Source organism: Tachysurus vachellii, chromosome 25 (genome assembly GCF_030014155.1).
Source record: "Tachysurus vachellii isolate PV-2020 chromosome 25, HZAU_Pvac_v1, whole genome shotgun sequence".
In the NCBI taxonomy this organism is placed as follows: domain Eukaryota; kingdom Metazoa; phylum Chordata; class Actinopteri; order Siluriformes; family Bagridae; genus Tachysurus; species Tachysurus vachellii.
Window position 1 is genome coordinate 4602127 of NC_083484.1, and position 17187 is coordinate 4619313.

Sequence of the window (17187 nt, forward strand, 5' to 3'; positions counted from 1 at the left end):
ACTACTTACTGAGCTGTGTTGTTCTACCAAAATAGTGTACTCTATCTGACCAATCAGGTTCGAGCATGTGACCTTGCTAATCAAAGATACAAGACTATTAGTTATTTTTGTGCAACGTTTTTACTCCACAATCTCTGGAGTATCTGTCTTCTTGTTTCTCTCCAGCACCCAATGTTGTTACCTTCTCCTTCGACGTGGGGAATGGACCGGTGGAGCTGAACGTTCACTCACCCGTGCCGTTAAACGACGATCAGTGGCATCGAGTCAGCGCCGAGAGAAACGTCAAAGAGGCCGTGCTTCAGCTGGATCAGCAATACAGACAGGTTCGAGCTGCACCTGCTCAGGGACATACACGCCTGGAGCTCTACAGCCAGCTGTATGTGGGTAAGATACTCAAACACTCACACACACACACACACACAGAGCAAGAAGAGCTCTTTGCATTAGTGTACAGACTAAAATAAACAGCAACCACTGGAGTAAAATAAACTTGTTTGCATGGTAGAAAGGTTGCCACCTTAATTTAAATGCTGGTTTCTTCAGTTCACTGAAGCAGCCATAACTGTGAAAAATGGGCTGAAATTAATAAATTAAAAATAGTTTCAATGTCCCATTATGACTATGAACGTATGGAGAGCCTGTTCCACAAGGTAATTATCCTTGAAAATGAATGGCTTTAGCTTTTTCTTTCTGCTGTTTTGTTCCTCGGTTCATTCAGCACATTAAGAACGAGGAAGCGACTTCCTTATCTCTTGAACATTAAAACCCTAAACAAAATTATATAGCTTTATAGCTCTGATGGAGTTTCACTGATTATAATGAAATGTATAAATAACTGCTTGACTTTTAGAGCTTCTACTGTACCACATTCAGACGTCCAGTTCATGTTTCACTGCCTCATTCATATACCATCGTGTCTTCGAGCATTTTCGGTCTTCAAGCACCTGAAAATGACATTTTTCCCAGAGTGAATAGTCAGGAAGTCGACATCTTTATTAAAAAGGCTGCACTCCGTGTTCATCGAGTCTATGTGTTCTGGTGAATGTGTCTTTTGGGAAGCATTACAATAGTCACTGGCTGGATTTCCTCTCAGCTCGCCGAGCGCTTGTGTCAGTGTTTCCGTCTAGTCATCTGTTACTAAAGCAGCTCATTTTCTGTTTCAGCTGCACTTTCAGTGATTCATTCTGTATACACGTTATCATCTTATGAAAAATTTAAAGCATGTTTGTTACAGATAGCAGCACTCCTTACAGTATCTTGCCATTGTAACTGTATGTGTCAGGAAACAGGGTGTCTTTACAGAAAAAATCCAAACCCAAAAGCAGGGATAGCTAAAAAACACGATTTATTATATAAAACATAACAAAAACATTGTTTTTATTAAACACAATGGAAAACACTGGTGGGAAGAAAAGAAAAACAGAACTCAAAAAACAAAACAGAGACATAAAACCGAGACCACGAAGACGATACACTGACAAGGATAAATAAGGATGCAATCTTTTTGCTCTATCATCTCTGATCACTGGCCATTTCTAATTAAGAGCACCTTTTCCGTCGTTATATCCTGATGACGCTAAATTCTTAAATTTGATTCCACAATGGTTTTTTAACCCCTTCCACCCAGGACAGAAATGATAAATCCTTTCTTATGCATACACAGCCTGAACGTATCTACACATGCAGTATAGCAGAAGTATGGGAAGAAGCTCAGCTATAAGAATACAAAGACCTTTTCCACCTAAACAAAACACAATCCCAGCACCATCCCAGCGGCTAAACGGAACAGAGAGCAAAAATATGTAAACATTGCGCACGTAACCAAACTGACCCAAGCAATCGGCCATAACGCGTTACAAACAGTGGTTAGCACGTTCGCCTCACACCTCCAGGGTCGGGGTTCGATTCCCGCCTCCACCTTGTGTGTGTGGAGTTTGCATGTTCTCCCTGTGCCTTGGGGGTTTCCTCCGGGTACTCCGGTTTCCTCCCCCGGCCCAAAGACATGCATGGTAGGTTGATTGGCATCTCTGGAAAATCGTCCCTAGTGTGTGATTGCGTGAGTGAATGAGTGTGTGTGTGCCCTGTGATGGGTTGGCACTCCGTCCAGGGTGTATCCTGCCTTGATGCCCGATGACGCCTGAGATAGGCACAGGCTCCCCGTGACCCGAGGTGGTTCGGATAAGCGGTAGAAGATGAATGAATGAATGAATATTTTAATGAAGGAAAACATATAATCATAATTAACATTTACAGTACATAAAGTTATTCAGGTCTGCCAATTTAGCAAACTCTACATCCCAACATGCCCTGGACTCCACTTCCCAAAACACACACACACATGTTACCTTCCTACTGATCACACACACCTACGCTCAGTCGCACCTTGTCCTGATGTTCCCAGCCTTGTATTGTGTTCATATTTTCCAAAAACCTGTGTTTAGCCTATCCCCTTCTTCCTGCTTGCTTATCTCCTGCCCTGTGCTTGTTTTTGTCTGTGCCTTTGCTTGAAGTTTTTTATTTATTTTCCTTATCTTTATTAAAACTCTCGAACCTACAGGTATATCCTCTCAGACTCTTATCTGACACGAAATGTTTCGAATTTTTCGTTCACTCCTATATCAGAAAGAAGAATGCATCTTAGGGACTATATGTTTATCACTGCTTTAGTCTAAGTGATAACAGGAACTTGACAAACATTAAATGTAACTGTAAACAGATAAAGTGTACCGTAGTACAATATAATAAATTGTTTATGCATAACTTTTGTAATTGCTGTCAAATTGTTGTGAAGAATGTATTCGAGGTGTGTTATTATAGGAAAATAATGACCTCTGCTGTACTGGGTTGCATCTCATTATTATTATTATTATTATTATTATTATTATTACATCTGATTATTTTCCTAGAACACCACACCCCAAGAGCATGCTCTCTTCTTCTTCATAGGTTTTGTTTTGAATTTTGAATTATTTCTGTTCTGTTTCTGCATGTGTTTTGCTTTTCGCATGCTGATGCCTCAATTTCAGGAAAACTATCACCTTGGGCTTGTCAGAACAGTAGGTAACATTTCTGTTTCCAAACGTTCTGGCACATTCTATGCGCCTACAAATTTGTTTCCAAGTTTGGGCTCCGAATCTACGAACCGTATCCTATTAGTTCCAGTTAGACACAATTTCCAGTTTAAGATATAATGCACAAACAGAGTAATGCAATTGATATGGTCTAAAGAACACTGTAATATAATTTAGATTAAGGTACCATGGTAATCAGTCAAGTGTGAGATTGAGATAATGTAAAAGAGCTTTAAAAAAATTAAAAAAATGACAAGCTAAAGACAGTTCAATGATAGAGTCCTTTTTTAAACTGATTGGTGCTGGCAGAAAGGATTGAGGACGAATTTAAAATTAATTAAAAAAATAAAATTAAATTAAAATTGAAGCTTAAATCATATATCTGGACATCTCACATATTACAGCTGTCAATCTCTTGATTCTGATTGGTCAGGATTATATTAATGTGCTTGTTTTAACCCTTGTACAGTATGTTGTTGGGTCTGTGGGACCCATATTCATAAACATCAACAGTTTTGAAAAACTTTGCTTCCTTGTAAATGTGTTGATTTTTTCCCACTCATAACTTGATTAAATTTGATTTCCTTTTTTTTTTTTTTTACATTTTATTAAAAAACAACAAAAAACGAGTAGCACTTTAATTAAAAATTGTGATGTAATAAAGGTAAAGGGCAAATATTAACCATATATGCTGTTTATATTGCTTGTAATTGGGATGAAGTAAACATCTGTAGAGTATTTTAACATCAAATTTTTGATTGTGTTGAATTAAAAACCAAGGGGCACGGTGGCTTAGTGGTTAGCTTGTTCGCCTCACACCTCCAGGGTCAGGGTTCGATTCCCGCCTCCACCTTGTGTGTGTGGAGTTTGCATGTTCTCCCCGTGCCTCGGGGGTTTCCTCCGGGTACTCCGGTTTCCTCCCCCGGTCCAAAGACATGCATGGTAGGTTGATTGGCATCTCTGGAAAATTGTCCGTAGTGTGTGAGTGTGTGGGAGAATGAGAGTGTGTGTGTGCCCTGCGATGGTTTGGCACTCCGTCCAGGGTGTAACCTGCCTTGATGCCCAATGACGCCTGAGGTGGTTCGGATAATCGGTAGAAGATGAATGAATGAATGAAAATGCAGCGGGTCCAGCAGACCCACGAACACTGTCTGAGTAACAAAAATAAGAACAACATACAACATACGTTTCTGTAGTAACAGCTAATTCCTGTGCAGAGGAATTAACCCATTGCCATGTCAACTACTAATTGAGTGTAGTTGTGGAGTTTAAAAAAAATTTTTTAGTTACTGACTTTTTCCCTATAGTGATACAAATACTGCGTTGAGAGCAACGTATTCAAGCTGTTTAAGTCTCATTCTCCAGGATCTATCTTCCAGAGATTTCCACTGATTTCAACACTGGCCCCGTGAGCCATTATACTTCAATGTTCATCATTAGACTTTTAATTTAATCAAATCTAATAATTGAATTAGCCTAAGGCCACGTAGGTAATGAATCTGATACAGAGGTCTAATCACTTTTTTTAAAGATTTAAAACTTTTTTTTGCTTTTGCTGCAGGTACAGCAGGAGGACAGAGAGGCTTCCTGGGATGCATCCGCTCCCTGAAGATGAACGGCGTGACCCTCGACTTGGAAGAAAGAGCAAAGGTCACTCCCGGAGTAAAACTAGGATGCTCGGGTCACTGCACCAGTTTCGGGATGTACTGCCGCAACGGAGGGAAGTGTGTAGAGAAGTACAACGGCTACTCGTGTGACTGCAGTGACACGGCTTACGACGGACCCTTCTGCACTAAAGGCAATACATAGAACCTATATAGAACTCGTGTGTGTGTGTGTGAGCTTTTTTTTTATTTAATGTATTTATTCATTTTATTAGTGACTCATACTCAGCTAAACATGCCACATGAGCAATTTTCCACTCTCGTGCTTGTCTTCACTGGTCAATAAGACAAACTACTGTGTTTTCAGATTCTAAGCAGCACACACATAATGCCACACATTTTGCCATGTCTGTGCCTATGAGTTTTACAGTCACAAACAAATATCCCATGATCCTGTGATCCTCGGCCTGCAATCGCACAACTTGTTGCGGTTACTTATTTACTCACTAGGGGTTTACTCATCCCTATCATGCCTCTTATCACCATTAGTGTAACACAGATTCCAGAAGGAACCGAGTCTGTCTCTAACTGAGCATGCTGTGTGTTCCTGTTGCAGATGTTGGAGCATATTTCGAGGCAGGAACGCTGGTGCGCTATAACCTGATGCCGGACGTGACGTCCTCAGCGTCCAACGTGCAAGAAAAGAATTTCTCCCAATCTCTACCCCTAGATGTGAACCTGACCCATGAGGTTGTGAGCTTCAGCTTCAGCACATCCAGCACTCCCAGCATCCTTCTGTACATCAGCTCAAGGACGAGTGACTACATGGCTGTGGTGCTGAGAACTAACGGTACGTAGGGATGTTTTAAAAAATATTTTCCTCCGATCCTCACTGAGCTCCACACTAAATGGCGTGAGATTGAATGCTCTGGTTTAATGACTTCTTCACAATGTCTTAGGTTCATTTATATGTATCACTTTATTGTGCAAAACAAAGCAGAGCTCTTCGAAAGCGTCTCAATTTAACCAATACAGCTACGTAATGTTTAATGGCTCTCTGTCACACTCACTCATATGGACTTAGACACAGATGAACAAATACATGCACACAGAAATAAAGTGGTTTTAACGTCAGCATGTGTGTGTGTATGCCTGTGTGTGTGTGAAAAAGGGGCAAAGAAAGAATGAAAAGAAAGTGCTTGTTATTATTATGTTCATGCTCAATCTTTTACGAATAAGAAGTATCTCTCACTCACTCTCTCTCTCTCTCAATCTCTCTCACAGGGTCTCTACAGCTGCGTTATAACCTCGGAGGTCTCCTCGAGCCCTTCACCGTCGAACTGGATCAGCGCAATTTGGCCAACGGGCATCCACACAGTGTGAACATCACAAGAATAGAAAGAGAAATCCACGTCCAAGTGAGAACCGCCGTCAGACACATACAGTAAACACCACACCTTCATTTTCTAATATTCTTTAATATTAGGCATTAGGTTTTGTTTGCAGTTGGATATGTAGCGTTTTTTTTCACTGGCTTGAATACACTGATCTGTGTTTCGATCGATAAGCAGAACAGCACAGCGAGAACTGATGAGGTGATGAGGTGGAGGTGTGAAGCAGCATCAGAGGTGTAGATTGGATTAGTGTGTGTCTGTGGGGCTTTTTACACCTGGTCACTTCATGCCTTTCCTGTGAACAGATAGCTATCCGACGGTAAAAAGACCAGGTCTAAATGCCCTCTGAAACGGTTTCGAGACGGATATAAATCCGATCGTTCAAACCCCTTCAGGAGGTGGTCTGGGACGCATTTCAGATGAAACTGGACAGGTGTAAATGAATGTGGTTGTTCAAGCCACATACGTCAGGGCTATACTCCTCCCAAACGGAAGTACGTCACTCGCAGGTGACTCACGAGTCGTGCATCGCGCCAGAAACAAATATGTTTTCCCATCAGTGCCTGCTCCGATCTTTCACCCAGGTGTTTCTTTGGGTCTTAAAATGCACTGCTGCCGCTGGTGAAAATGCAGCAAACAGCAAATGCTGTTTTTTGTAGCAACCGCATACACCAAAGCATGTTCCATTTCAGTTACCCCGGAAATGAGGTAAAATATATTTGCATATTGGGCGGGAGTAGAAAGATCAGATTGATATCCGATTCGCCGAGACGCATTTATGTGGCCTAATGTAAATGGAACAGTTTTAACAAATCAGATAGCTATCGGATCAGAGAAAACACATGAAGTGACCAGGTGTAAAAAGGCCCTGTGTGTCCTTTATTTGTGTGGTTGTACATGAATTCGTGGTCCTTATCAACCTAAAATATCAAATCAATTTTCATCTAAAATAGTTTACCTGAATTACCCAGAATTCTCTTCTCATTTTCCTGTCACTTGTTTTCAGTGTGTCGTAGCTTCGTTCTAAAGGAAATGTTCTCTTTCTTCTAGTATTTAAGTCCTGACGCAAGAGCTGAGGACGTTAAACATTAAACCACATCCTCAGAAGAAATTGTTCAGTGAGGCAACTCTCATCGAGTCAAAAGCATGCACTGACCTTCTGCCCCGTGAGATTTTAGACCTTAATTGCTAATAATTGATATAGTTAGGCTTCCTGACTTACTGTACCTCCTTGAGGATGAGTAAAGTTAATATTATTTTAAAATGTAATTCAATTGTTTTTTTTGTTTTTTTTTAAGTCTGTCCTTCATGTTCCACAAGGCCAATTTGCAGCTTATTTACGACTCATTAGCAAGGATCGTTAAAGCCGTGTGGCTCACAGAGAGTTTTGTAGCCTCTGGGAAGCTTTTCATAACGGCTTTTCTCTCCGAGTCAGCCACTAGCTCCTTATGACAGGTAAATAAGCTCGGAGATGTTTAATGATGTCGTATTAAAACGTTCTGGATCTGTCACTCTGAGCTCTTTAGAGATGAGCTACGTGAGCTAATTTAGGAAAGACTGAAGAAATTGTAGCTAGCACACTTTGGTTTAATAAACAGCTTCAACACAAGTTGAAGACACATGAGCATACTATAAAGACAGTTCCACAAGGTGGCGCTTGAGAGCTGTCCATCAATGATTTTCCATTTTTCTGTACTGCTTCTCTTTCTTAGACTTAATCGCATTCTGTAGTGTCACAGAGAATCTAGAGTCCATCCCAGCCCAAGGGACACAAGGCAGGGGACACCTTGGACAGGGTCCTAACAGATCATACACTTAACACTTTCGCACACACTTACACACCCAGTCACACACAACAGAACATTTTATAAATTGCAATGAGTTTACAACATGGTAGTCTTGTGAATATGGTGTTGGACCAGTCAGAAGGTTTGAAGGTTGAGTTTTAACCCCAGGTCCACCAAGCTGCCACTGCTGGGTCCCTGAGCAAGTCAAGTCAAGTCAAGAAGCTTTTATTGTCATATTTTATCAACCATATATAGCTGTTGCAGTACACAGTGAAATGAGACAACGTTTCTCCAGGACTATGTAGCACTTGGTCCTGGAGAAACGTTGTCTCATTTCATTAGTAAGCAGTCCTAGCCACATAAAGTGCATCTGAGCAACCTGGTGCAAACAGTGCAGGACAAAAGACAGAAAGACAGTGAAGGACAAAAGACAGTACAAAACAAAAAATACAAGACAATACACAAAAGACAATAAAAAAACAGGCCCTTAACTCTCAATATCTCAGTTGTATAAAATGAGAAATATGTCATTCTGGATAAGGGCGTCTGCTAAATGGCGTAAATGTCATTACACAATGCAGTTCTTTGATTGGGGGTGGGGGTGGGGGTGGGATAGGGTGATGGAATCCCTGGAGGAAGCACAAAGAAAAACATGACAAAAAAAAATAGAATAGAAGGTTTTTAAAGGTTTTAAAAGTTTTTATTTTTTTTTAATTATCACTGTTCTCTCTGTGTGTGTGTGTGTGTGTGTGTGTGTGTGTGTGTGTGTGTGTGTGTGTGTGTGTGTCTTGTAGCTGGATCATTACCCTTCAGTCAGCTACACACTTCCTGAAACCTCAGACTCTCTCTTCAACCTGGTCAAGACTCTCTTCCTAGGAAAAGTCTTCGGTAAGCTTTGTCCTATCACTCTTTCTGTCACTGTCACTTATGTCTGCAGCAGGATGGCCTTATTCTTTACTGACATAAACCCCAAACAGTTCAATGATTTCTTAACAAAGTTAAAGATTAGTAAAAACTATAGTTGGTGTTAGTGGAGATTGCTGTAGAAGTTTCTTAGATAATAGTTGAATATGCTGTAAATTTGTTTTGTAAAAATAAAATAATTTTCACAAAAATGAAAAAGATAGATCGATCATAGAACATAGATCTTACAACAAATATTAATTTCACCATTTTTTTTTTTTTTTTTTGGTCTCTCGCATTCATTCTTTTCTCTAGCCCTTATATTCCATATTACATTCAGGAACATTCTAATAATTTCCTTAAAATAGAAATTAACAATGAATTTTACATTTTAAAATCAATAATAATCATTTTAAAATTTAAATTTATAATATACTTAAAAAATGATTCACTCATTTCCGTTCAGTCTATAATATATATTTTATTTGTATAGAGTTTCAAAGAAAACTCATCAATCAGTATCATTGAAAATTAAGGTGAAAAAAGTGAACATTTCATCTTCCCGTGATCTTCAGGAATTTGAACACTTTTTAAATATTTCCCAGAAATGAATGTAATCATTTTTAGAAGTTAAATGTTCCATGCTTTTTTTAACGGATGTTTCAAGCATGAGATGTTAATGAGTTACTATTCTATGGCGATACGAAGTGGTAAAGGCTCTGGGTTGTTGATTGGAGGATCGGGGTTCAAGCCCCAGCACTGTCAAGCTGCCACTGTTGGGCCCTTGAGCAAGGCCCTTAACCCTCTCTGCTCCAGGGTGCTGTATCATGACTGACCCCGTGCTCTGACCCCAACCTCCAAAGTTGGGATATGTGAAGAAAGACTTTCACTGTGCTGTAATGTATTTGTGACAAAATAAATTCTTCTTTTTTTCTATTCTATTCTTTTTAGCAGCAGAGTTCACCTGAGATTTTATTAATCTTTAGATGATTTTTGCCAAAGTCATTTGTTACAACCCAGAAATGTGCCACATCTCATATTTGCCCAGATTTAATCACAAGCATGTTGTAATACATTATTTTTGCCACTAGATGATGTTAGGACGCTGCTCTGGACTCATATCTGCTTAGACATTTTGTCTGGCTTTCATACTTCAGCATTTCCTTCTTTACTTAGTGGTGTTGTAATATATTTCCATATTCGTTATCCTGCACATGCAATGAGCTGATTTACCCTTATATGAGTTAGGAATAGGTCACAAGTCAAAAAAGTCAAAAGGTTTTTAATACAAAAGCTCCAGATTGATGTTGTCCTACACAAGATCAGTAATAATATTGTACAAGTAACTTAACCTATTGCCAGCATATGAACATATGAACTGCACTTAACGCCACACGAAGAGTTTCATTCTCTAACTTAAAAATCTGACAGACTGGGATGTCTCGGCTTTTGCTTACCATTTAGTGACTGTCATCGATAAGATATATAAAGTATGCAGGGTATGTGTGTGTATAAATACACCTGCGTGTGCATCAGGTATAAAGCAGTTTATCTGAGCCATGTAACACTGCTTCACCAAGGTGTTGGTTCTTTTATTAGATTTGGCACAGGTTTTTATGCCAGATGCCCTTCCATTTCGTCTGGGTTTGACATTGGCACTGAAAGTTAGCTCTGTGGTGGCTGTGTTAGCCCTGGAATCGAACCCAGGTCGCGGCAATGAGAGCTCTGGATCCTGCCGCTGGACCACCAGGAGCACTTTACTAACGTAACAAGTAAAGGAGCAACTGTTTATTTTTGCTATAGCATGATAACAGGAACTAATTTGCATGAGACTCTACAACATTCAACATGTTGATTAATTAGTGCATGAATTACACATTTATGTTATTAAATTTTAATCTATGTAGTTATTTATTTGATCTGTCTTGTCCAAACAAAATATGGAGGTGATTTTATGGGACAAATATAATTACAGACACACAAATCCTGTGCAGCAGCTTGCAGAGTGAGAGAGAGAGAGAGAGAGAGAGAGAGAGAGAGAGAGAGAGAGAGAGTGTGTGTGTGTGTGTGTGTGTGTGTGTGTGTGTGTGTGTGTGGGTGGGTGGGTGGGTGGGTGGGTGTGATTTATAACTGTTGGAAAACCCCATAAGGTTTATGTGCTGTAGTGCTTTATGTGACTCATCACCCATCACAGGCTCATACAGAGAGGTGACAAGGAAGATGAATTATTTAAGCTCTTTGCAGTGAAGGAAACATGAATGGATTTATAGTTATTCTGGTTTGCTGTGTGTGTGTGTGTGTGTGTGTGTGTGTGTGTGTGTGTGTGTGTGTGTGTGTGTGTGTGTGTGTGTTCTGATTAATATTGTTTGCAGACTAAAGTGCTGTTCTCTGAATCTATAAAGATAATTGGGAAGGGAGCTGCTCCTCTGTTGTCTCTTTCTTTTTTCTGTCTTTAGAACTGACAGTTCTGTGTGGCAGCAGAATGGCATCAGCCTATCATCAAAAGATGTTTCACAAATCCCTGACAATGCCAAAGCAAGGCAAACTTGCCCTACTTTCTTTCCTCTGTCAATCACAAAAAAACCTGTCAGGAATGGCCTGGAATTTTTCCTGCCTGGACACTAGGGGGATGTTCTGGCAGTTTTGGTTTTGTGCCCTGTTCTATCCTTAATCCCTGCCTCTGCACACCTTTTCCTTGTGTTACTATGATTTTGTTCCTGTTTCCTTGCTCCCACGTGTTATGTTCCCAGTTCCCAGTGTTTCTAGCCTTGGTTATTTTTTTCCTAAATAGAAACCCTTTTTATGTTATCACTGCATAGGAATTTTATCCTTGAAGACACCCTGCTTTCCTGACAAAAACACTATACTAGTTTACTAGTTAAATGCCATACAACTTTCATGTATCTCTCAATTAACTGCCCGAAACCTGTGATTCTGCCAACTCAGCTGCTAAGATTATCTTATATAAAAACCATAAATCCCTTTCTCCTGAAGATCTTCTAGTGTAAAAACCTACAAATTTACAGGTTGTTGTGATTGAAGACTCCTTTTAAGAAATGTTAAGTAAAAGTTTCCTGATTGAATTATATCAATCAAACATTAAACCATTCTGCTATATATTACATACACATAGAGACACAATAATTTACTTATTGATCAGCTTTCATTTTAATAATTATGTTTAGGAATTATTTTATTCAGACCTCCATTTGCACAGGCGCAAATTTAATTGTGCCGTTGACCACTAAGCACTGTTCCAATACTTATGGAGTATTGATGGTGTCACATCAGCACATTTCTTTGCTGTCACAGCTCCAGGTTCCCTGGTTAAATCCAGAGCTTGGGTTACAGTCAATGTAGAGTTTCATCAGTTTTACTTAATTTACATCTTGTGTATTGTGTAAAATTCACTGAGCAGCATCTGGTGCTGATGCCTAAAACTTGTTTTACAGTCCATATTATCTAGTAAAAAAACAAAAAAAACACTAAAGATGCATTAAAGAGTAATACATTCATTACAGAGTGATATTTGACAGCTGGATGATGTCAACTGCTGCTGTGCGAGTGTGGTTCAACTCACTCAACTGTGTGTGTGTGTGTGTGTGGTCTAAGTCGTGGTCTTGCTTGATTGCATTGCACCTCTGGCATCAGCAAGGTTAGACTCCAGATCCATCCAGTAGGCACTTCCATTATCCATGTTTTCCTCCAGCTCACCCTGATTTGAAGCTACAGACACACAGAGAAGCTATAAAGGAGCAGAGAAGAAAGGAGGGACTTTTTTGGATGCAGAGAGAGAGAGAGAGAGAGAGAGAGAGAGAGAGAGAGAGAGAGAGAGAGAGAGAGAGAGATTGTTTACTCTATAATCTGCCTGCCTTTCAGGTAATACTGATTTTCCTATTCTGTATAACAACCAGGACTAATATTGTAACTGCATGTTGTGATATATATTGTATTATTTATAGTTATGAATTAGGAAAATTATTGTGTTTCTTTATTGCTGTGTATTCTTTGTTATTGATGGCTGAACTGCATTTTATTTTGGGTTTCTGTGTCTAAGCACTTGGTTTGTGCTGCTGCTGCTGCGTGTGTGTGTGTGTGTGTGTGTGTGTGTGCTACTTGCAGTGGGGAATCAAACCAAGCAGAAGGTTACTGGAAGGACAGAATCACTCTGTATCTCCTTCTCAGGACCTTTCATTTAAACTCTCTCTGATTTTCTTCTTTCTTGTGAGATTTTTTTTTAACATAATGCACCTGAAGGATATGATGATTAACCTGCTGATTCACAAACTTGTCTTTCACTATCTTTCACTGGTGACAGACAGATTATTCAGTGAAATATTCATCCATGATATAGACATAATTTTGCTGTCATAAAAAACATTACTTCTTGCTTGAGTTACACAGATTTTAAGCCTCGATATTTGATGTATTTTGTAAGAACTTGAATCATGTTATTTATAAAGAGAGATGTAAATATTATCGGAAATCTCATAAATGGGTATGGAATATAGTACTGCACTATCTTACTTCTAGCTCTCCTCCTCTCCACACACACTCACACACACACACACAATGTTGATATCTGGAGGTCAGCCTCAATGTTATCTTACTTCCCAACAACTTTACAAGCATGTTTTAAATGTAACACACAACCCACACCTAATATTGTTATATTCTACCCACTAAAATGTTTGAGTGGATGAATAGTAACAGACTGGTAAATGGTGGAGGTTGGGTGGAGCAGGTGATTAGGGTAGGATGGTTTAATGCAGTGGTAGACGAGCAATTGCAGAGAAACAGTGTGAGTACGGATAGATGGATGGAAGGATAGAGAGCATGCCAGTTTAAATGGATGAATGTAAAAATAGTGGGCAGGACAATATAGATAGATGAATGGGTGGAGGGAGGATTAGTGCACCTGCCGTCGTGTTTTTGTCCGGGGAAGAGTGAACAATCCAGTATGGATAGACAGTAAATAGGACAGTATGTATGCAAACAGAATAAGATGGATATATGGAATGATGGATGGATGAAAGTCCACAGTATCAGTAGTGTAAGGTCAAGCTCTTCAACATACTTCAGCTTTTGATGAGAAGAAATCCATCCATCTATTCATCAATCCATCCATCCATTCATCCATTTATCCATCCATTCATCCATCCTTTCATTCATTCATCCATACATTTAATAAGCATAAAGTATAAGTTCAGGTTATACAGTTTTAATCAAAAAGCAGATTTAGGAGGATATGAGTCATGTTTGGGCAGAAATATTGCTAATCAGAAAAGCTAATGTTTAAAATAAATGATAAATGATTTAAAAATGTTTTGATTAGACAGGCATTTGACAAATATCATAAATATCGAATATATCGCAAATATCAAAATGTTAATTATAGAGTTTTATAGCTTTATTTTTAGTGCCTATGACCACTTATTTCACACAAAACCTATGTCTCTAATCCAATTCAGCAATCCACAGGTCTCTGAATCTGATATGTAGGAAACCGAATTCTGCAGTGGTTTTTGGATAGACAGTATATTTCCTGGAACTGTGCGAGATGATACCAGATTCTTTGCAGTGTATGTAGTTTGATACTGATAGACACGATTAACTCAGAGAGAGGAGGTCAGGGATGGAGACTTATTAAACATTCATCATTCTCCAGTCAGCAGAATCAATAAGTGAGAAATGAAATTCAGAATTTAGTTCAGTTGTACAGATCAAATGCCCAGCATCAGTATTAATAAACACAGCTCAGAGACGGTTGAGTGGGTAAAGATGATTTGTGGCATTTTTTTATTTAAATTTTTTGATCAACAGTAAGAGATATTTAACATATTGTTCTAGTTTTCTACAAGAATATGTTTTTTGTTGATGTTATATCATCATCATTAGTCCTGCCTGATCTTTTGCAGAAACATCCATTATGAACTTCTGTCTGTTTGAACTTTCTCCATTTAGAAAGCAGTATACAGTAGCAGGAAATATAATATAGCCCAAATGTTTATGGAGAAATATAATATGGAATATGATCACTGGAAAAGAAGATATTCAGCTTGGGATGTTAGCATGAGGGTTGTTAAAGCAGAAAAGATGAGTGTGAAATGTAAGAATATATATATGTTCTTGTTAATTATATACTGTATATATTGTGAAAGATTTGACAAGGACTTTTATTTTGATGGGAATATCCTAAATGACTTTTATTTTGGTGGGAAGAAACTGTTTTAGAAAAAAAAAGTTGTAAAAAGAGCAGAAAGTTGTAAAAGATTGGGAGATAAAGCAGCTGAGACCTTTTGGGTTAGTTTCATTGAAAGAAAGAAAGAAAGAAAGAAAGAAAGAAAGAAAGAAAGAAAGAAAGAAAGAGAGAAAGAATTAATAAATAGCTTGTCATAGTGTCCATGGCTTTTGTTTATTTCTTTTGTTACACTACATACACAATTATAATAAACTGACTTTACATTTATGAGTACAAAAAATTCTGTAAGGCCTTTCTTGTATATTTCTATGTTTCTCACAGAGACCGGCCCCATTGACCCAGTGCTGATAGAGAAGTATAACTCTCCTGGCTTTGTAGGCTGTCTCTCTCGAGTGCAGTTTAACGGCATCGCACCTCTGAAGGCGGCTCTTCGTTCACACCGCGCTGTGTCTGTCTCACATCAGGGCAAACTGGTCGAGTCAAACTGTGGAGCATCACCACTCACTGTCTCACCGATGGCTGCTAACACCGACCCCTGGCACCTGGATGGAGGTAAAAAAAAAATGTTAACAAAAAAAGAATAAATTCTAATTATTAGAATACAATATCAAGCATTGTAGGTTTTTGTGAAGATACTGTGAAGTCAGTCCAAATCATGATGATGAAAAAAGTGTCTATTATTAACAGTAAGACCATGTGATGTATATTCATTGCTTAACCCTAATAGTTTCATGCTTAGATGTTGATTAAAGTTTAGTCCTCTTCTCTAACAGCCATAACCATTCATGGCACACAATGCTTCCTGTACTGTAGGTGCTGATTTCCCCTTCAATGAGGAAAGAGTTGTACCAGATGGTTTCAACAGGAACTCGACAATAATCGGAGGTAGAAAGTGCTAAACCGCTTTTGCTTTTGGTTGTTAACATTTACATTACATGTGGGAACACAAAAGTTCTTTGAAGTATCTATGAATACATTAACACTGGTTCTTTAGGTTACAAACTTAAGACAAAGGTGGGGATTAACAAACTATTGTTAATCCCCTCAAGATTTTTCTGTACATTTCTCCCTTCTTGATTTACTGTAGGCATCATTGCTGTGGTGATCTTCACCATCCTGTGCACTCTGGTGTTCCTGATACGCTACATGTTCCGCCACAAGGGAACATACCACACCAACGAGTCCAAAGGGGCCGAACACTCAGAATCAGTTGATACGGCCATCATCAGCGCGGAACCCAATTTCACAGAGTCCATAGAAGAAAACAAGAAGGAGTGGTTCATCTAATATGGGGACAGTACACACTCCTTCAGTCTCACTGAGGATCAGAACCAAATGAAAAATGCTGTAATGATAGAGGTATATGGTGGTATAAGGTGGACTGAGGATCAGAACCAAATGTAAAATGCTGTAATGATAGTGATATGGTGGTACAAGGATTTATGTCTGTTATGTACTGGCCCAAACTTTACAATTTGTAGATGAATAAAAAGAGATGCTCAGTGAGACAGGCAGCCAAAGCAGGTCAAAAGAAAGCAGTATGTGCACCATTGGGAATAAATGCGTGCCTGTCATCTCTGTCTCTTTATCTCAACCTTTCTCAAGGCAAAGCAGTGCACAACAGCTTGCTGAGAGCTCACATGATGGATGCTCCTAGAGACTGTAAATGTGGAGCAGGGAAAGATCTGGGACGGTTTGCTTTTTTCTGCATTTTTTTAATGTGTATTTTATATCATGCACTTTTTTGATCAGGGAACACTAAGTGGCTTTGTTGATTAGTTGTTAATTTGGTGTAATCAGCCACTAACAGACCATTCTAAATTACTAACATGAAATGCTGTTGCCATGGACATCGATTGCACTTCGTTTACAATAAATACATATAATTAATGATCTGAAATAGAACCAACTACGACTGGAAATAAAGTATTTGTATGAAGCAAATGGACTTTCTTTCTGCTTAAGTTGAATTATATACAGAATCTGAAGTATGCATATTCTTTCATTTATTAGCACTATGGCAACGCTACTAAACATTTTACCACAAGAATATATTTTACATTTAGCTGTGCATTGCATTAGGATACAAGAAGCGACAAACAATGATATTGTTTTGTCTCAAGACAGAATGTTATGACTGAGCAGCATGAGGACCACATTAGCAAACAAACTGACTGTGTATCCAGTGTGCTAGCTGATTCCATTGGGTGCCATTTGTGTGCCACT

At 38.9% G+C, this 17187-nt stretch overlaps 1 protein-coding gene across 1 annotated transcript in view; it reads left to right on the forward strand.

Moving 5' to 3' along the window:
- The window catches only part of LOC132840416 (contactin-associated protein-like 2), a 132087-nt gene extending 115182 nt beyond the window's left edge, over positions 1–16905 (forward strand). Inside the window, exons 17-24 of the mRNA XM_060862050.1 lie at positions 166–384; positions 4633–4869; positions 5292–5525; positions 5960–6093; positions 8651–8744; positions 15283–15513; positions 15775–15846; positions 16049–16905. Of these exons, the coding sequence (XP_060718033.1) occupies positions 166–384; positions 4633–4869; positions 5292–5525; positions 5960–6093; positions 8651–8744; positions 15283–15513; positions 15775–15846; positions 16049–16248 (1421 nt within the window). The 3' untranslated portion in view covers positions 16249–16905. The remainder of the gene's footprint in view (positions 1–165; positions 385–4632; positions 4870–5291; positions 5526–5959; positions 6094–8650; positions 8745–15282; positions 15514–15774; positions 15847–16048) is intronic.
- The last annotated feature ends 282 nt before the right edge of the window (positions 16906–17187 follow it).